Source organism: Pelobates fuscus, chromosome 3 (genome assembly GCF_036172605.1).
Source record: "Pelobates fuscus isolate aPelFus1 chromosome 3, aPelFus1.pri, whole genome shotgun sequence".
Lineage (NCBI taxonomy): Eukaryota > Metazoa > Chordata > Amphibia > Anura > Pelobatidae > Pelobates > Pelobates fuscus.
In genome coordinates, this window is record NC_086319.1 from 338977547 (window position 1) to 339000397 (window position 22851).

Sequence of the window (22851 nt, forward strand, 5' to 3'; positions counted from 1 at the left end):
AAACGCTCTCTGCCAGCCCCCCTCCTACACAGCCCCATTGTCTGTATTATGGCAATGTAAATTGCCATAATACAGACATTGACTCGAGTATAAGTCAAGATGGGGTTTTTCAGCACAAAAAATTAGCCGAAAAACTCAACTTATACTCGAGTATATACGGTATATATACACACGTGTGTAATTTAATTCTAAGTGTATTTTTATACTAATATACGTATATATTAATATAAAAATACACTTAGTATGACATTATATGATATACAGACATATATTATATAGATGTAATATATGACTATACATCATATATATATACACACACACACATATACAATTATATATTTTTATTAACTTTAACATTATTTATTTTTTATTTTACACTTGCAGGGAGACTGCCTGTCAGCCCAGACAGTCCCCCTGCAGGCAGACACTAGGACACCTATTGTGGCCATGTGACCCCTCTGTTGAGCGATCACATGGCCCCCGGGGTTCTAATTCACCGCTGGGAGACTGTGTGGGCGGCAGGCAGTCTCCCCACACCGGGAGCACCGCCGATCGCCGCCAGGGGAATCACGGCAATCGGGTAAGTACATGTTACCGTTATGACGGTTCAGGACAGTCACCGGTCCTTAACGGTATGTTACCGATGACGGTCCTGAATCGCCATCAGTCGTCAAGAGGTTAAGTCACTTTTGTTTCTGTTTATGCAGCCCTAGCTACACCTCCTGTGGTCTTAACTTAAGCAGCTTGCAGGAATAAAAATGGTTTCATTTTCAAATCAGATCTGACAGCATAGTGTGTTTAACATTTTTATCTCCTGCTCTGTAAATTTAACTTTAGTCAAGTACCGGAGGCTCCGAGCAGGATCTAGCAGGCCATTAACAGTGCAGGAGATACGGAATTCTAAATTAAACAGGCTATACAAGGGGTAGACAAATTTGTTTGGAATCTTGGAGCCAGCTAAAAAAGATAGGAGCCAGTTTTTTTTTTTTGTTTGTTTTTAAACTAGCAAAGTTTAATTTACGAGAAATATACAATTCTTAAAGGGACACTATAGTCACCAGAACCAGTACAGCTTAATGTAGTTGTTCTGGTGCCTATAGCCTGTCCCTGTAGCCTTTTCAATGTAAATGCTGCCTTTTCAGATTAAAAGCAGTGTTTTACATTGCTGCCTAATAGCACCTCTAGTGACAGTCACTCAGACGGCCACTAGAGAGCCCTGTGTCAGTGCTGCAGAGTGCACAGTGTGCAGCACCTTTGTTCAGCGTCTCCACACTCTGAATGGAGGTGCTGAATGTTACCCATAAAGAACATGCTCAATATCTTCCCAATTTTTCACTATACAGCGCAAGGGAGCAGACAGAAGCTACAGGAAGATTCCTGCTCCCTCCCGCGCTGCCCCAGCCTGCCACCTGCACGATCCCCTGGGTGACCGCCTCCCTGATAACCAGGGCGGTCGCCTCCACGCTCACTGAGCCGACCAACCGGCCAGCCCCTTTGTTCCCCCATCCTGCCTGTAGCTAAAGGGTTTCAAATCCCAGACGAGCCCTGAGCTATACTATAAAGGAAGTTTAAATATTAGATCTCACTTTACAGGAAATGTGTAGGGAGACTGTGTAGGTCACATGTAGGGTAAGTAGACTAGGGCAGGAAAGCGTGCAGTGAGAATGCAGAGGCATGATCTATACACCCAAATCATCCTATTGGTGTATACAGTTGTTTTGATGCTTATAGGGTCTCTTTATGCTATTTTGTCTGACGATTCACACCCCAACCCTAAAAATCTAGCTGGAAAAATATGGATTTATCCACTGGCAGAATGGACACACAGATTGCAAATTTTGGGCCAAAATAACCAAAGTAACTTTGTTTTTAAATTTTGCAAATGCACTGTAAGAGACAGATAATTCATGAATAATCGCTTAAATGTTAAAAAAAAATCTTAACAGCCTGGCGCAAACAAGGTTAATGGGTCAATAGAACATTGTGGCATTTAATGCAAATTAGAGCCCATGAAATCCATATGAGCATATGAATCAGTCGAAGAACATACCATAAAAAAGAAGGGTATAGGCGCTCACTATAAAGCCAATACGTGTGGAAGGCAGCAGTGAACCTGCAGGACTTCCCAATGCCTGCTATGTAGTGAAAGTGAAAAAGAAAATAGTGGTAAACCGCGCCAAAAGAAAAGTGATCAAATAATCATATTTATACATACATATCGTTCTTGAATTTTACAGCATGTAAAAACCTCAAAAGGAAAGAACAATAACAAATAATTGTGCAGGAGCGGGGCCTGACAGCCAACATGGCCGGTCGCACATCTTAAGAGCTCCTGCAGCAAAGGGCAAACTTGCTAAGCTACCAACCGATATATACACTTTACCGGCAAACAGGGACCGGTACCAAACGCAGGAAGGCACCAGGACCAAAATTACATCTGTCCGGCACCGGTGTGCCGCGGCACAACTTAGACTGACCGTGCGGCCTATACCAGAGCCGAGCCTGAGGGCCGGGGGAGGCGGCCGATATCCTGGCGCGGGTCAAGCTCCTAAACGAAAGCCCATTGCAACGCTGCCATCTCCCCCCCCCCCCACTGGACCGGCGGGGGTCATCCCGGTCCTCGGAGGGGTCGATCACCCCCACAAGCACACCTGACCAAGCGACACAACCCTCAATCCAACGGGACCTCGTGGGCCCAGCCAAGATGGCGGCGCGGAATTGTTGAACCACCTAAACACACAGGGGCCTGCATTGACCGGCTACGCAACTATTTCTGGGCATTACTCAAAGCCCGGAGGCAACCCTACAGGCAGGCGATGAGAGAGGTAGCGGCGTGGATACGCCCGACCACCCGACGCACCCTACAGTGGAACCCCCCCGCACAGCGCCAGGGCGGCCTCCAGCCTGCATCAGAACCGAAGCTCAAAAAGGCGAGAACCAGTGCCGGGCCCCTTGAATACCGAAACGCACGATCGGAAGCCACAGAACAAGGCCCAACCTACCCCTCACTCAGAGGTCCCAGCACCCAAAGACCCAATTCATACGTACCGCAAAAGGAGATGGCGGGAAAAAGAGACAAACCCCTCGAGTGCCATCTATTCCTCTCGCCTGAGCCAGGGTGGGCCCAGCCATCGCCTCCTCTCTGCCACCCACCTAGCGGCACCGGACACATCCGACCACCACGCGGGACTCCCTGACTCCCGAGCTCCCTATAAAGAGAACGACACAATGGAGGATGAATGCACAACTCGGACCCTTTGCGGGGTCGGGGGTGAGAGAGCTGTTACACGGAGCCATAGCCCGGCTCTCCCCTTGGACAATACCATCCAGTTCCCGTGCATGGGAGTGGGATGACGGCTCTGATCTGAACCCAGGACCGATCGACTGCTACCGAACCCACTTCTTCCTAAGTGCTCCTTAACACACAGCTGCATGATCAGATGGGAGGTTGAGCAGCCAAACGGCCATCATTACATGCTCCGGTCTTGGGCATCCACCTACTGTCGGTCTCACATCCACTGACATTGGCTAAATGACACTACCCATAGGCTACCTTTAAACGGTGGACAAGTGGTCACTGACCTTTGCGACAGCAGAGCCGAGTTTGTGAGGTTCCTGTGGAGCACACGATTCTTAATGACAAGCTCCTGGTATTATTTCAAATGTATTAGATTCTGTTTTTCAGTTCCTTTAGCTTAATGTATATCGCATGCCAGTTGCTTCACCTTGCAATATCGATCACCTTAAGAATTTAAGCATGTACTAACCAGCATCCCCGCGATGGGAGACTAACTACTAGACTAAGCTTGTTCCCCTTAAATGTTAAGATTAATAGAGCGTTATAAGCATAGAACATCATCACACATTAACAAACATCACTTAACGATGACCTGCATACCTTTAACAATGACCGAATGTTCCCAACTATGTGTCCTCATGTCAACACTAAAATCTAGCTAGTTTATACTTAAACACTATTTGGATTTTATGATCATTGACCTGTAGTGGCATTTTGTTTTAATTCACCTGTTACTAACATAATTATGTTAAGCTTCCACTTAAAAATGTAAAATGTGCAATTGTCTATGCCACAGTTTCACTTGCTTAAACCCACATGTACGCTGTTGTGGCGTTTATTGCTATGTTTGTACTCACCTGCGCAATAAAAATAAAGAATTTAAAAAAAATAATAATAATAATTGTGCAGTATGTTAAAGATATTATAATGGTGTATAAATAAAGTAGACTGTGGGTGAAGAGCAAACTCACACTTTACAGAGCTGCTAAGAGCTCTGCCGTATAGCGCCTGGACGGTACAATCCCCGTCTTAGGATCTGAATATACCGGGAGGTCCAGATTCAGCGGTCATATATATGTGGAAAAATAACAAAATATACAGACCAATGGTACAGTATCATAAACTAGAAATAATATAGGAAAATGTAGGTATCCTACTTACAATATCCAGAGCAATGACTTGCTTTGGTGATGACAGCTTGTGGTGGTATAATCCCCACCAAAGGATATAGCAGGAAACCAGCAGCACCAGAAGATATGCAGAAGCAAAAGGATTTGAAGAAAAAGCATTCAATTTATTAATAAAAAATATATTAAAAAGTATATGAATAAAAGTATATATAAAACATACTACAGCTTCAAATCCTAGAGAGTTTACTCACCTCCGTGCAGCTCCTCCAGCTCCCCAGTGTAAATCTCGCGAGACCCGCGGCCAGCTCTGACGGCCGCGGGTCTCGCGAGATTTACACTGGGGAGCTGGAGGAGCTGCTGGGAGGTGAGTAAACGCATGTTGCCCACCCCACTTCCCTCCCCTCCCCCAGCTAAGCCAATGCCACTGGACCACCAGGGATTAACATATCCCCCCTCCCTGGCAAGGCAACAAGCAGGGAGGGGGGACAACAAAAAATAAAAAAATAATAATAATTAAATATATATATATATATATATATATAAAAAAATAATTGAATATAAAAATTAAAAATATTTTTTTTTATATAAAAATGCCCCCTCACACACACTGTATATAATTCAGTGTGTTTGTATAGTGTGTGTGTGTATATATAATACACACTGTATTCTATACACACACACTATACAACACACTGCATTATGTACACACACACTATACAAACACACACTGCATTATATACACACACTATACAAACACACTGCATTATATACACACACACACACACTATACAAACACACTGCATTATATACACACACACACTATACAAACACACACTGCATCCACTGCACACTCATACACAGCTCCCCTGTCTAAACACACTGCATCCACTACACGTGGCATGTATATTTTGTGCATTTACCTTTAGAAATAGTTTTTTATTTTCCAAAATGGTAAATGTACAGAATATCGGCAAATTATATCGGCTATCGGCCTGAAAGTTCACTGGATATCGGTATCGGTATCGGCTCTAAAAAAATCAATATCGGTCGATCCCTATTAGAGATCCTTTGTGGCTCATGGCTGCCTAAAATGTATCCAAACATTCAGTATCTCCTCCCTCTGCATTCAGACACTGAACTTTCCTCATAGAGATTCATTGATTCAATGCATCTCTATGAGGAGATGCTGATTGGCCAGGGCTGTGTTTGAATCATGCTGGCTCTGCCCCTGATCTGCCTCTGTCAGTATCAGACAATCCTATGGGGAAGCATTGTGATTGGATCAGGCTACCACTTCTGATGATGTCTGCAGACTGCTTGTTTTTCTGAGTCATAAAAAAAAGGGTTAATCCTAGAGGGACCTGGCACCCAGACCACTTCATTAAGCTGAAGTGGTCTGGGTGCCTAGAGTGGTCCTTTAACCCCTTAAGGACACATGACATGTGTGACATGTCATGATTCCCTTTTATTCCAGAAGTTTGGTCCTTAAGGGGTTAATTGTTCACCACAGCTTTGTGATTTTATCATCGCAAAATAAAATAAAAAATAAAAAATTCACCTTTGAATGGGTCGCATAGGCTATATATAGGAGCAGAGAAAACTACCTCAATAAAGAGATAGAAAGTGTTTCTTTACAGTGCCCAAAATGTAAAAGCTGCTCAACACTAGAAGTGGAATACCCCTTACCCACAATAAAAACAAATATACAGAAATAAGGTATTCAAATTATACCAAACAAGTGGAGCGCTCTAAACAGTAGAGGGGTTTACTCACCCCTTTGGTACAGTGACAGTCTTGAAAAACTTGAATGTACATATACAAGGAAACAAAAACAAGAAAAACAAAAATATAGTGCAGATGTTCCAAAAATGGATAATTTGTAGTAAATAATGACTGAAACCACTCACATGGACAGGAGCCTATATGGTATTGGCTCCGTAAAAGGATCCTTTATGCTTTTAGGGCAGCAACACACCCCTTTATCCCAGGTAGTGTCCCTCCAGGAGTATACAACGAGAAGAAAAGCAGAAAAACAACTGTGTAGAATTGCACATACTATAATGGTATTTTGAAATATAAATAGTTGTGCTCACCTTCTGCAGAGCCCTGAAATCCCGGCTCTGAGGTTGATAAACAATGTGCTACTTTAGAGGGGGAATAGCACTCTCCCCAATGGAGTTCCTGATGGCTAGAAAGGACTTTGGACTAAAGTATAAAATAGTAAATAATATTTATTGTATTAAAAACAAAATAAATGGGTACTTAGAAAGTAAAAAGATCCAATAAAAGTCCAATAAAAAGTCCAGAATAATCAGCTAAACGCGTTTCACTCTATGAGCTTCCTCAGTAGCTGCAGGAGATTTTATATATACTTGTTCTATTATAGACATATTTTATTTAAATAAAGTTATAGTTTTTACTACTTTATTTGCTGTTCCTGATTTTTCTGAATCCTGACATATATCCGTTGGTGGGGATTATACCACCGTATGCTGTACATACTAGAGCAAGATATTTGCTCTGAAATCTGTAAGTAGGATACTTTTCCTTTATTTATAAATATTGTTTGAATTACATACTATACTATTGGATCTTATCTCTATTTTTTCCATATACTACTGTGGAGGATTGGATACCGCACTGCACCATCACTTGATATCCTGAGACGGGGATTGTACCGTCTAGGCGCTATACGGCAGAGCTCTGAGTAGCTCTGCAAAGTGTGAATGAGCCCTTTATAAGTTTTAATAACTCTTACTTTGCCTGATATACTGCACTATTATTGTTCTGTATTTTTTCTATTGAAGGTTCCATACATTCCTCATTATAGGACAATTTGTATGTATATATCTTAATTATTATTTGTACTGTTTGGGCGCGGTTTACCACCCTTTTCTTGTTTGTTTCACTATTGTGAGTAGGCAATAGTTTCACTATTGTGAGTAGGCAACTGTTCACTGCTGCCCACCTCTAGTTTATTTAGTGAGCGCCTATTCCCCCTTTTTTTTGCTATAAACAGTGAATGCATGTGTAATATTTTACACACAGATCGCTTTTCTTTTTCTTTGCAAGAATGATCTTTATTGGAGGATTTTCCAGATAATAAAAAGTAAAAAAAAAAAAAAACACACAAATGCACAAAGATGCAGTAAACACGGCAATATAAACACAAAATGTCTTGTCACACGTTATGCAACACAATACTGAATCGACAAGTACAACAGTGAAAGACAATGCTATTTGGCAACTGAACAAAACATGCAATAGGCCTTGTTCGCATACTTGCAGTGCTATAGATCACTGCATCTTTAGAGCCCGAGGAAGAAGAGAAAAAGATAAAGGAAGAAGAAGAAAAGAGTCGAAGGACATAGAAGAGACAAGAAAAAAAGAACTCTAAGACCTGCTGGCAGGGCTGAATCTACTCTGCACACAGATCTCTTTTCTATACATTCTACAAACAGCTCCAACATGCTGAGAATGATATGCAGAGCTCAGGCTCACTAACATACAAGACAAAAGGGGTAAAGGCTTAGAAACAAAAGGATAGTATTACTACGTTGACAACATTATTCACTAAAGTGTGAGTTGCAAGGAAGTCAAAGTGAATTTAACATTTTAGCCTAAAGTTGGCTACATGAAACCAGATCACAGCTGGATTGTTCTAATTTAATAGTGTTGGCCTTTTACAAATAAACCCAAGATATATGTAGATCTATTCTGAAGAATTTGTCATCATTAAAGTGGCACTTACGGAGTCCTAGCATTATTTGCACAGACCCCTCAAGGTGACATATCCACTTGTGTGGGAGGGAGGTTAAGGGGAAAAGCATCTTACCCTCCTCAGTGCCACCATCTTCCCAGTGCAGAGCTCCTCGCGGCTTTTCCTGCCAAAAGTTATCATCACGACTCTACTAGATTAGATTGTATAGATAGTCTCAGGCTAGGGTGAGTTCAAAGAAATTTCAACATAGTCAAAAACAGCTTTTTTTTTTTTTTTTTTAAAAGAAGCTACCTTAATAAAAAAGCTCATTAACGGCAGCATCTTTTTAAAGTCTCATATTACCATAGCAAGGAAATTTAAATATTCAAGGTATAGGAAGATGACTTTTCTTGACCCACAGTTATTCGAGATACCAAACAGTATCTACAGTTTTAAACTGATTGCTATAAATACAGAGCTGCTCAGTTCTTCAGGAACTTAAGCTGGTTCACAAAATGCTCACTCTAGTAAATATGATGGATGGACAGAATGAGTGCATAAATACTTGAAATAAAATGAGAGGGATCATTTAAAAAAAAAAAAAAAAAGGCCCCTTTCCACAGCAGCAGTCAGCTACAAATACAACTCACTGCATCCACCCTTTTCTCAATCTGGGGCTGCCTTATCAACTGGAGCACAAAAAAATAGCAAGACCAAGAGTTAGCAGTGCTCAAAGTACTGAAACCCACCAACTCAGGTTTTTTTTTTTTTGGTTTTTTTAAAGGTAAAGTTCTTAAAGCCATGAACAAACATCCCCACAAGTAAGTGTTCCTGGTCAAGACACCTAACATATATATCTGTCTACCTCAAATCTTCGTAGACTGTAAACTCGTTTGAGCATGACTTTATTCATATCCCTTTTCTATAATTGTAAATTGCTGTGGAATTTGTTGGCGCTATATAAATATTATTAATAATAATAATAATGTGTATATTAAACCAGGGAAAGGATGAGACCTCAGAAGGGCTTTACTGTTGATACATTTTGTACCCTTGTGGCAATCTTTTCATATTTTGATATAACCTTCATAATGGCTTTGCTAAATTCCCTTGGAGGCTTGTACTTCAAAAATACAAAATTCACAGGTAAAACAAAATCACCTTATATTTTTTCTGAGCTTTCACTGTGGTACTTAAAGGAATACTCCGAGCAACATAATAATTACAGCCTGCTGGAGTGGATACGATGACAGGAGTGCCCTAGTGTCCGCCCTGCGTGATTTGTCAAACTGTTTTAGAAGGGGCGCAGGAGAATCCTGTCAACTACACTAAGCTACTAAGGGCCATGTAAACTGGCTGGATGAAGTATGGGAGACTAAGGGGATGCAATTAAGTTGACAAAACATTCTAAAGTGGTTTCACAAATTACACTGGGAGGGCCCTGGTACCATAACCACTATAGCAAGATAAAGTAATTATGGCACTTAGAGCGTTCCTTAAATATGGATTTCTATATCAAAAATACATACACAAAAAGAAGAAGAAAAATCCAGGGACTGCATACTTCCAGTAACATTATTCCTTCATTAACATCATGCATGCAAAAGCAAATATAGAGTCACAATAGAGTTAATGGGGGATGATAATTAACTTATTGTTGACCTGGAGGCCTACAACACATTGTAGGTTTATATTTATCTGTACAGTAAGAGGACAAGCACGGACTTGTTTGAGCCTTGCTGATTCCCATGTCCTCCATTCTCTGCTACTGTACTAAGACAACATATAATATAAGTTACAACAGACCCATATGGACATACATATAGCAATAACTATTGGGACTACACAGATGTGAAAAATAAGAGCAGAAAGGGAAAAATGCAATGCTAGTATAGACACGTGCTAAGTTAAAAAAAAAATTATATACAACTATAAACTGCATATACAGTGAAGGGCCTGCCACCCTGAGCTACACAATAATCTTAAGAGCATGTAATAACCCAAAAGAGCAAAAAAATAACCCAAAATGCACAACTCTGTTGAAAAGGAATTCACACTCTTGGGTGTGTATTCACTACACTGGGAATTGTAATGAACTAACAGGGAAATTGCAATGCTTAGGCCAATATAATAGAGTCTGGGAAATTGCTGAATTTTTCCTGTTTGGGCATTTTGACCTGATTTGTAAATCCCTACAATTGCCAATTTTGTGGATGAATAGTTTTTGTTCAATTACACGACCTTGCATAGAATAATTCTATAAGAGGGCAGGTCAACAGATAACCTTGTAGCTCTGGTAGAACGTGAACTACCATGAGAATACACAGCCCACAGGTGGCAGAGCATCATCAGCATTGTAGTCCTACAGCTGCAAAGCTACGTGTTAGAAAACCATGTCTTACACTCACAACACATTAAAATGTGGCATGCTTATCAATAGCCGGGGCCAACCAATGCATCTGCACTTGAAGATTATCTGTGTCTGTGCATGAAGACCAAGATTAACAACACACAACATTCCTACATAACAGATCTAAAAACACAGATATCCCCCAAATAATGTTTAAGCAGTATATACAACTATGGCAAAATATATTAAGATTCTATACACGTAAAAAAAATAATGCAAGATAAAATGGTTTACATAATCATAGTACAGAAAAGAAAAGAAGAAAAACAAGGCCGTTCATAAGTGTTTTGCAAGAACATGTGTTCTTCATCTAATGTAATTTACACATGACCTTGATATTGTTATATGTCATAGAATTACTAAAACTACCTTTCCACTACTGTGTGTTAGTACCCGTTCCACTGAGGTTTATTAATAAGCAACCAACACAATAGACAGATCACAATTATGTTTTCCTTTGGCAGCTTTATGTGCACATTAAATTTTACTTAACAGAACAATGTAAAATAATAATAAAAAGAACCAGTCCAATACTGCTCAGGTTTATTAATAAGAATTTGGGTGTGGATGTTGATCTGGTGCAAAGAGTATTACATTTGAATGACAAGGTCAAGGGATAAAAACCCTACCACTGCCTATGATCATGAGAGGAAAAAAAAAAAAAAAAGCTTATTAGTTGAAGGACCATGGGCTTTACAGGGTTCAAGCATGCATCACTGGTATATTTTTCAGTCTCGAAACAAAATTGAGACATCATTTGATCAACCACCTCAAAAAGCTCTGCCTTAATTGGAAACAAAATAATCCTGTTCATTACAAAAAAACAAAAAACAAACAAATAAAAACACAAAAAAAAAAAACACACACACGACAAAACCTGACCTATACAAAAGAAAACCTTCACACACCAATACATGGACAAAAAAAAATATATATATATATATATATACACATATATACATATATATACACACACACACACACCGTGTAATGCTGCATAAGAAAATAAGGCAAACCAATGCATGCATAACATAACTGGCTACTGCAAACGCTGTTCAATGCCAGAAAATTAAATGCCTAAGCACATCCTTATTGATTTCAGGTAAAAAAATAAAACATTTAGTCCTTATAATTTAAAAATGTATGTCATCTTACATCTTGGAAGCAAAAAATGAAAATATGCACTACGATGTAAAATGATGCAGCATTGACTCCCATATACACTAAAGAATATGCTTTAACAAACAAGTAGCCATTTTGCCAAGGATTTGACATGACACCAGCAGAGAAGGAATATAAACAGCATCTACTGCTGATTTTTCTTCTCGACACAGCATAGGGAAAAAAATGAAAAGAAAAAAAAAAAGACATTTGTATAAATATAGCATACATAAACATAGTATGTTTCAGTAACATGATCAATCACCACAATCATCCCATAACATCTGCAGAAAAAAAATATATATATATATATATATATAAATAATGATCTGCATGCAATGCTTGTAGATAGAGCAAATAATACATTGAAACAGGTGTGATTTTTATCCATCAGAATTAGACCCTCCCACAAGGCATCAGTCTAGTGACCTGATGCAAAGAAAAAAATATCAGCCAACCATTCAGCACATGAGAAAGCATCTGACCACCTTTGTTATTCTTGTAAAAATATCTTATGCCAGTGAATGGAGGAAAAAAATATCAAATGCATCCTAGCAATCTGCATATTTCTTTTTTTTGTCTCTCAGAGGTGAAGAAAATGATGTGAACAAACTATAATTTAAAAAAAATGTAACAATGTATGGCAATGGAACCTATAAATATATGTATTTTTTTTTTAACTGCATCATGATCTGCAGCAATGCATTTGATTATGTATCATAGAGCAGAATATAGAATAACCACATGAGATCAATAATACACCAGCAGTTATTCTTCTTCCTTCCAACTGCAAAATAAATATCTCACCTGCCCCTCCTCCACTAAAACACATCTTGAGCTGCCACTACCAAACCAACTTCTATTTTTACTCTGCATTTATTTCCAGTTTGAGGAGATATATAGCAAGCCATGGCAATGAACAATGAGGGATCAGAGGAGGGCAGGGGCACAGGAGATGCAGTCAGTTCTGACATTCTGGAATGTTGCAGGGAGAGGATTCTATTTGGAATATTTATTATCAGAAATGGAGAATAAAATGATAGGATGAATGAATAGTGGAGGAATGAGGGCAGAAGGTGTTTTGTTGGCAGAGGGCTTACCAGATGGAGTTCTTGATTTTCTGTTGCAGTGCATTGGCCTCAGTGCCCTGCAGACCTGTCACCAAGGCTGGCAGTGCCCCTGGGGCAGAGGGGGGCAGCTGGGGCTGCTCAGGCCGCTGTTTTCTGGGTGCTTGCTGCTGCTCCTCGGCCATGATTGCTGATGCTGAGCTCGGGGTGTCGGTGTCTGTGTTCGAGCTGGGGAGGGGTGGAAGCAGGAGGACGGAAGAAGCTCTGCACACTAGGCCTTCACCCCGACCTCGAGTGAGCCGCCTTCCCCCTGCTGGAGGGACATGACTGGGGCAAGTGGGCCAGGGGAGGGGGTGAGGGAGCACCTACAGCCGTAGGGACGCGTGGAATCGGGTGAGGGGCATGGTGAGGGGAGCGGGCGGGCAGGGTCACACAAGGCAGGGAAGGACGGGGGTTCTGGGTGACAAGGACCGAGGACGGCGTGTCATTAAGGGGGGAAAAGGTGAATGTGCCCCCAGCCAGCGGCGCTACGACTGTATCCAGCACCTGGTCCCACTGTAGCCGCCAGCAGCCCGCACGGCGCTCACTGGAGAGGAGCGGAGGCTGCACCCGGAGCGCGCATGCGCAGTGCGCTTAACAACATCCACCACTATACAGCATAACATCCACAGACTGACAACATTCACTATACACAGACTGACAACATTCACTATACAGCATAACATCCACAGACTGACAACATTCACTATACACAGACTGACAACATTCACTATACAGCATAACATCCAGACTGACAACATTCACTATACAGCATAACAACATCCTTATACTGACAACATTCACTATACACAGACTGACATTCACTATACAGCATAACAACATCCTTATACTGACAACATTCACTATACACAGACTGACATTCACTATACAGGATAACAACATCCTTATACTGACAACATCCACTTTACACAGACTGACATTCACTATACAGCATAACAACATCCACAGACTGACAGCATCCACTATACACAGACTGACATCTACTATACAGCATAACAACATCCTTATACTGACAACATCCAGTATACACAGACTGACAACATTCACTATACACAGACTGACATCCACTATACATCATAACAACATCCACAGACTGACAACATCCACTATACAGCATAACATCCACAGACTGACAACATCCACTATACAGCATAACATTCACAGACTGACAACATCCACTATACAGCATAACACAGGGGTCCAGTGCTGGGGGGAAAAGTGTGGGAACTCACCCAAAATTCCCGCCCCTCCCCCTTAAAAAAATGTTTTTACACTCCTATGCATATAGTGCAGTGCAGGGTGTGTATAATGAATGTAGTGTGTTTGTAGTGAATGCAGAGTATGAATCATAAATGTAGTGTGTTTGTAGTGAGTGCTGTGTGTAATAAATGTAGTGAGTGCAGTGTGTGTATAATGAATGCAGTGTGTTTGTAACGAGTGCAGAGTGTGGATAATGAATGCAGTGTGTGTATAATGAATGCAGTGTGTTTGTAACAAGTGCAGTGTGTGGATAATGAATGCAGTGTGTGGATAATGAATGCAGTGTGTGGATAATGAATGCAGTGTGTGTATAATGAGTGCAGTGTGTGTATAATGAATGCAGTGTGTTTGTAGTGAGTGCAGAGTGTGGATAATGAATGTAGTGTGTTTGTAGTGAGTGCAGTGTGTATAATGAATGCAGTGTGTTTGTAGTGAGTGCAGATTGTGTATAATAAATGTAGTGTGTTTGTAGTGAGTGCAGAATGTGTATAATGAATGTAGAGTATTTGTAGTGAGTGCAGTGTTTTTGTAGTGAGTGCAGAATGTGTATAATGAATGTAGTGTGTGTAGTAAGTGCAGTGTGTATAATGAATGTAGTGTGTTTGTAGTGAGTGCAAAGTGTGTAAAGTGAATGTAGTGTGTTTGTAGTAAGTGCAGAGTGTGTATAATGAATGCAGAGTGTGTATAGTGAATTCAGTGTGTATAATGAATGCAGAGTGTGTATAGTGAATTCAGTGTGTGTAGTGAGTGCAGTGTTTATAGTTAATGTAGTGTGTTTGTAGTGAGTGCAGAGTGTGTATAATGAATGTAGTGTGTTTGTAGTGAGTGCAGAGTGTGTATAATGAATGTAGTGTGTTTGTTGTGAGTGCAGTGTGTGTATAATTAATGCAGTGTGTTTGTAGTGAGTGCAGAGTGTGTATAATGCATGCAGTGTGTTTGTAGTGAGTGCAGATTGTGTATAATAAATGTAGTGTGTTTGTAGTGAGTGCAGAGTGTGTATAATGAATGTAGTGTATTTGTAGTGAGTGCAGTGTGTTTGTAGTGAGTGCAGAATGTGTATAATGAATGTAGTGTGTGTAGTAAGTGCAGTGTGTATAATGAATGTAGTGTGTTTGTAGTGAGTGCAAAGTGTGTATAGTGAATGTAGTGTGTTTGTAGTGAGTGCAGAGTAAGTATAATGAATGTAGTGTGTTTGTAGTGAGTGCAGAGTGTGTATAATGAATGTGGTGTGTTTGCAGTGAGTGCAGAGTGTGTATAATGAATGCAGTGTGTTTGTAGTGAGTGCAGAGTGTGTATAATGAATGTGGTGTGTTTGTAGTGAGTGCAGAGTGTGTATAATGAATGCAGTGTATTTGTAGTGAGTGCAGAGTGTGTATAATGAATGCAGAGTGTGTATAGTGAATTCAGTGTGTAGTGAGTGGAGTGTGTATAGTGAATGTAGTGTGTTTGTAGTGAGTGCAGAGTGTGTATAGTGAATGTAGTGTGTTTGTAATGAGTGCAGATTGTGTATAATGAATGCAGTGTGTGAGTGCTGGATGAAGTGTGTGTGCTGGATGATGTGTGTGCTGGATGATGTGTGTGCTGGATGATGTGTGTGTTGGATGATGTGTGTGTGTGTGTGTTGCATTGTGTCTGTGTGTGTGTTGGATGATGAGTGTGTGTTGGATGATGTGTGTGTGTTGGATGGTGTGTTGGTGTGTGTGTGCTGGATGGTGTGTGTGTTGGATGATTTGTGTGTGTGTGTGTGTGTGTGTGTGCTGGATGATGTGTGTGTGTGTGTGTGCTGGATGATGTGTGTGTGTGTGTGTGTTGGATGATGTGTGTGTGTGTGTGCTGGATGATGCGTGTGTGTGTGTGTGTGTGTGTGTGTGTGTTGGATGGTGTGTGTGTGTAGGATGATGTGTGTGTGTGTGTGTGCTGGATGGTGTGTGTGTGTGTTGGATTATGTGTGTGTGTGTTGGATTATGTGTGTGTGTGTTGGATGATGTGTGTGTGTGTGTGTGTGTGCTGGATGATGTGTGTGTGTGTGTGCGCTGGATGATGTGTGTGTGTGTGTGTGTGTGTTGAATGGTGTGTGTGTGCGCTGGATGATGTGTGTGTGTGTGTGTGTGTGTGTGTTGAATGGTGTGTGTGTGCTGGATGATGTGTGTGTGTGTGTTGGATGATGTGTGTGTGCTGGATGGTGTGTGTGTGTTGGATGATATATGTGTGTGTGTGTGTGCTGGATGGTGTATGTGTGTGTGTGTGTTGGATTATGTGTGTGTGTGTGTGTGTGCTGGATGGTGTGTGAGTGTGTGCTGGATGATGTGTGTGTGCGCTGGATGATGTGTGTGTGCTGGATGGTGTGTGTGTGTGCTGGATGATGTGTGTGTGTGTGTGTGTGTGTGTGCTGGATGATGTGTGTGTGTGTGCTGGATGATGTGTGTGTGTGTGCTGGATGATGTGTGTGTGTGTGTGCTGGATGATGTGTGTGTGTGTTGGATGAGGTGTGTGTGTGTGATGGATGAGGTGTGTGTGTGCGCTGGATGATGTGTGTGTGTGTGTGTGTGTGCTGGATGATATGTGTGTGTGTGTGTGCTGGATGATATGTGTGTGTGTGTGCTGGATGATATGTGTGTGTGTGTGTGTGTGTATGTGCTGGGTGATGTGTGTGTATGTGTGTGTGTGCAGGATAATAGGGAAGAAGCTTTTTTTTTTTTTTAAACTTTATGTGTCTACATTTTTTTTTTTAATTATTCCCCCCTCCCTGCTTCTTACCTTGTCAGGGAGGGGGGGGGATTGCCTGGTGGTCCGGTGGGAGAAGCCAGCCGCTGCACACAAGGCCCATCACACACTGTGTTTCCTCTCCAGCTCTAACTCTCGCGAGACTCGCCTGTGCGGAGCGTTGCTGTGGCAACGCTCTGACAGCCGCGGGTCTCGCGAGAGTTAGAGCTGGAGAGGAAACACAGCGAGTGATGGGCCCTGTGTGCAGGTAGCAGGGCAGGTCCTGCAGGACTGGTAATGGGAACGGCGTTCCTACTTTGGAAAAAGTGCAGGAACGCCGTTCCCATGCGTTCCTGCAGGACTCGAGCCCTGGCATAACAACATCCTTATACTGACAACATCCACTTTATACAGACTGACATTCACTATACAGTATAACAACATCCACAGACTGACAGCATCCACTATACACAGACTGACATCTACTATACAGCATAACAACATCCTTATACTGACAACATCCAGTATACAGCATAGCAACATCCACTATACACAGACTGACATCCACTATACAGCATAACAACATCCACAGACTGACAACATACACTATACACAGACCAGGGCCGGACTGTGAAAAAAATTCAGCCCGGGCATTTTTTGTTCACAGCGGCCCACTGAAAAGGGGGCGGGGCCAGATAGGGTGTGTTTTGTCATCCCCAATGACAAGCACGCCCCATCTCAAAGTGAGCATGTTGGTTCAATGCTCTTCCAGGGCATGAGAAAAAGGCCCTGTATTTGTTCTGCACAGTGCAAGCAAATTTAATAACATGCTTGCATTGTTTGCTTGAAACTTGTCTCAGGGGTTTCCATAATTGGGATACTCACTGTATCCCATTTATGGAGACGCTATGTGTTTGCTTACATGGAATCTAGTGTGTGCATAGGGGATCCAGAGTGTGTGTGTAGGTGGTGCAGCGTCTGTGTGTAGGGGATCTAGTGTGTGTTTGAAGGACTCAGGAGTGTGTATAGGAGATCTAGTGAGTGTGTGTGTGCGTGTATAGAGGATTCAGAGTGTATATAGAGATTTAGTGTGTGTATATCTGTAGATATCCAGAGTTGGGTAGGAATCTATTGTTTGGCTGGAATTTAATGTGTTTAGGGGTGCAGTATGTGTGTGAGGGGTTCTGTAGTATATATACATATATGTTTGGTGTGTAGTATTGTGTGTGTGTGTGAGTGGTGCAGCGTGTTTGGGGGCTGCTGTGTGTGTGAGGTGTGCAGTGTGTGTGTGTGTGCTAGGATGCTGTGTGAGGGTGATGTGTGTGTGTGTGTTAGGGTGCTGTGCGAGGGTGATGTGTGTGTGTCTGTTTTAGGGTGCTGTGTGAAGGTTCTGTGTGTGTGAGTGAGGGTGCTGTGTGTTGGAGCGCTGTGTTAGGGTGGTGTGTGTGTGTTAGGGTGCTGAGTGTGTTAGGGTGCTGAGTGTGTTAGGGCGCTGAGTGTGTTAGGGCGCTGAGTGTGTTAGGGCGCTGAGTGTGTTAGGGCGCTGTGTGTGTTAGGGCGCTGTGTGTGTTAGCGTGATTTGTGAGGGCGCTGTGTGTGTGTTAGGGTGCTGTATGAGGGTGATGTGTGTTAGGGTGCTGTATGAGGGTGATGTGTGTTAGGGTGCTGTATGAGGGTGAAGTGTGTTAGGGTGATGTGATGTGTGTTAGGATGCTGTATGAGGGTGATGTGTGTTAGGGTGATGTATGAGAGTGATGTGTGTTAGGATGCTGTATGAGGGTGATGTGTGTTAGGATGCTGTATGAGGGTGGTGTGTGTTAGGATGCTGTATGAGGGTGGTGTGTGTTAGGGTGATGTATGAGGGTGATGTGTGTTAGGATGCTGTATGAGGGTGGTGTGTGTTAGGATGCTGTATGAGGGTGGTGTGTGTTAGGGTGATGTATGATGGTGATGTGTGTTAGGGTGATGTATGATGGTGATGTGTGTTAGGGTGATGTATGAGGGTGATGTGTGTTAGGATGCTGTATGATGGTGATGTGTGTTAGGGTGATGTATGAGGGTGATGTGTGTTAGGGCGCTGAGTGTGTTAGGGCGCTGAGTGTGTTAGCGTGCTGTGTGTGTTAGCGTGATTTGTGAGGGCGCTGTGTGTGTGTGTGTTAGGGTGCTGTATGAGGGTGATGTGTGTTAGGGTGCTGTATGAGGGTGAAGTGTGTTAGGGTGATGTATGAGGGTGATGTGTGTTAGGATGCTGTATGAGCGTGATGTGTGTTAGGATGCTGTATGAGCGTGATGTGTGTTAGGGTGATGTATGAGGGTGATGTGTGCTAGGATGCTGTATGAGGGTGGTGTGTGTTAGGGTGATGTATGAGGGTGATGTGTGTTAGGGTGATGTATGAGGGTGGTGTGTGTTAGGGTGATGTATGATGGTGATGTATGATGGTGATGTGTGTTAGGGTGATGTATGAGGGTGATGTGTGTTAGGATGCTGTATGAGGGTGGTGTACCCTAAATAATACCCTAACACACATCACCCTCATACAATGATAATAATAAACATATATTTTAACCCCTCCAGTAGTAAGGGGAGGCAGGTAAATGCCAATATTAATGTGTTTTTTTTTAATAATAAATTTTTTTTTTTTTAAATAGACATTATACCCTCCCCCCCCCCCCCCCCCTCTTAATTTCTAACCTATAGCCTGGAGGGGAGGGGGGGCTGCTGACATCCATCCCTGGTGGTCCTCGTGGTAAGTGAACTCTAGCCCTTTGGGGCTAGAGTTCACTCTCGCGAGACCGGGCCGGTTGCCATGGCAACGGACCGGATCTCGCGAGAGAAACCCGGCGGAGCTGCAAGTTAGAGCTCCGCCGGGTCCTCCTCCAGGCAGGCTGGCTCCCTCCCTCTCTCCCCCGCCGGCGGCCGCGTTTGATTGCATGTGGGCCGGTGAGGGAGATCTTTGATCTCCCCACCGGCCCTTAATGCAACACAGCGGGGCCGGCGCTCGGATAGCGCCGGCGCTGCATAGACCGGCTGGATCTCCCCGGCCCGTGGCCATCGCGGCCCACCGGGCATTTGCCCGGTTTGCCCGATGGCCAGTCCGGGCCTGACACAGACTGACATCCACTATACAGCATAACAACATCCACAGACTGACAGCATCCACTATACACAGACTGACAACATCCACTATACAGCATAACATCCACCACTATACAGCATAACATCCACAGACTGACAACATTCACTATACAGCATAACATCCACAGACTGACAACATTCACTATACAGCATAACATCCACTATACAGCTTGATATCTATTGCACAGGCTACCATACAGCATGACAACATCCACATCATGTGATATGGATCACTTTAATTGTTTAGTTTTGACACTGTATTTTTTTTTGCATTGTGCTTTTTAGAACATTAAAGGACCACTATAGTGCCAGGAAAAAATACTCGTTTTCCTCACTCTATAGGGTCCTTGGGTCCACCTCACCCTCTGGGTCCCCCTCCCGCCGGGCTCTAGGGTGAATAAGGGGTTAAAATCTTACCTTTCTCCAGCGCCGGGCTCCCTCTGCGCTGGGGAATCTCCTCCTTCTTCTGCCGCCATCGACTGAATGCGCATGCGCGGCAAGAGCCGCATGCATTCAGCCAGTCCATACGAAAGCATTCTCAATGCTTTCCTATGGACGCTGGCGTCTTCTCACTGTGAAAATCACAGTGAGAAGCGCGGAAGCACCTCTTGCGGCTGTCAATGAGACAGCCACTAGAGGCTGGATTAACCCATATGTAAACATAGCAGTTTCTCTGAAACTGCTATGTTTACAGCAGGCAGGGTTAACCCTAGATGGACCTGGCACCCAGACCACTTCAATGAGCTGAAGTGGTCTGGGTGCCTATAGTGGTCCTTTAATTTTGCATTATATATATTCACAATGCTCTTACAACAGATTAATTAAATGCACTTTAGTTCTTTTAGCACTAGCATTAGTTAATTTGCCCCCACGTTAAAATTAGTGTAGGACCCACAGATATTGGGGTACTGTGGCATAGTGGCGGGCTTAACACAATATGGCCATATGGTGGAACTGAACAGATGAGTTCAAATAGCCTTGTAAAATTTTTAACTATTTTTTGTGTGTGCGCTGTACCTTCATCTGTTTTTTGTAACATCCACTACAAAGGCAAGTTACCATCATCTGATATACAGCATGACAACATCATTATAAGGAATGCTAACATACTATAAACAGCAATTAATAATTGTGCCAAAAAAAGGGCAAACAAGTAACAGATAGGATTCTGATAGGATCAAGATAAATCAATAAAAAGGTAATGCATATTTGGCATTAAAGGAAGAATTTCGGCACCATAACCACTACAGCTGTACTGCTAATGGTGTCAGGAGTTTCCTGGTGTCCTCCCAGGTTACGTAGTCGAACTATCTGAGACTGACTTGACAAAGTACCTGGGGTCTGCCAGACCCCTTTTCCACCTTTTCTGTGGCTGGAAACGTTACCACTGAGCTTGGCAGTGCTGGGAGGTACTGAACTGAGAGTGCTCATCTGACTCTCTCAGCCAATGAGTTAGACCTGCAGAGCAAGACTTACAGTTCCTATCAAAATTATTCAACCCCCATTAAAAATCAGGTTTATTGTAAAAATGTACAGACTTTCATCTGTTTGCAATGAACAAATCAAACTAAAGCAATTTAAATAGCTCAACACACTGAATGCTTCAAGTGGTTTCCCAAATTTCAACTTAAAATGCTACTTATAATGACTTGTCCAGTCTCAGACTTATTCAACCCCCTGAATAGAATCCCTCACAACAGCAATAATATGTAAAACAGGTGTTGTCTCAAGTACACATGGTGCAATTAATCAAGGGCTTCTTGAGTTGCACTTGGTGTGCTTGAGTTGGAACACTTGAAATACCTGAACTGGTTAGGGGTTTGTTTAGTGTCACATTTGACTACATGTTAGAAATATGGCTAAGTCAAAAGAATGGTTCAGAAAGTTAAGAGAAGAGATCATCGCCCTTCACAAACAAGGAACAGGATACAAAAAGATAGCAAAGGCACTGAATTTTCTAGAGACATTGTTGGCAAGTTCAAAGTTGAAGTTTGACTATCTGGATGGGGCAAAAAAAGGAAGCTATCAATGGCTGCAACCAGATTTCTGGAGGTTGTGAAAAAAACCTGGAGTGACTGCAAAAGACCTGCAGCAAGACTTGGCAACAGGCACTGAAGTTTCAGTGAGCACAGTAAGGCATGTACTAAATGCAGAAGGTTTCCATGCCAGAATTCCAATGCCTACAGCACTACTGAGCAAAAAGCACATGCAAAATCAACTCCAATATGCTCAAAAGCATATCAATAACCCACAGAAGTTTTGAGATTCTGTTCTGTGGGGTGATGAAACAAAACTAACTTTTCGGCCCAAGGATGAACGGTATGTCTGGAGGAAGAAGAATGAAGCATACGCTTCAAAGAACACTTTGCCTGCAGTTAAAGGGACACTCCAGGCACCCAGACCACTTCTGCCCATTGGAGTGGTCTGGGTGGCAACTCCAACTACCCTTAACCCTGCAAGTGTAATTATTGCAGTTTTTTATAAACTGCAATAATTACCTTGCAGGGTTAACTCCACCTCTAGTGACTGTCTACTAGACAGCCACTAGAGGGCACTTCCTGGTCCATAGCACAGAAAACCTGTGAGGACAGGACAGGACAGGTGAGGACCTCCAGCGTCGCTCAATTCCCCATTGGAAAGCATTAAAAAGCATTTGCTTTCCTATGGGGAGCTCTAATGCGCATGCGCGGCATTGCCGCGCATGCGCATTAGGTCTCCGGGGGCCGGCGGGCGAGATTATTCTCGCCCTCCGGCCGACATAATGAAGAGGAGGAGCAGTGGCGACCCGAAGCCACCACTGAGGAACATCGGCGGGGGTCTCAGGTAAGTGACTGAAGTGGTTTTCACCCCTTCAGCAACCGGGGATTGGGAGGTGGGAGGGAGAGGGGACCTGCAGTGCCAGGAAAATTGATTGTTTTCCTGGCAC

General features: G+C 42.6%; 1 protein-coding gene across 1 annotated transcript in view; it reads right to left on the reverse strand.

The window, feature by feature from the left end:
• Positions 1-13359, reverse strand: part of RFX7 (regulatory factor X7) — a 122661-nt gene extending 109302 nt beyond the window's left edge. The window contains exon 1 of the mRNA XM_063449085.1: positions 12800-13359. Within this exon, the coding sequence (XP_063305155.1) occupies positions 12800-12951 (152 nt within the window). The 5' untranslated portion in view covers positions 12952-13359. The remainder of the gene's footprint in view (positions 1-12799) is intronic.
• Positions 13360-22851: the final 9492 nt, after the last annotated feature.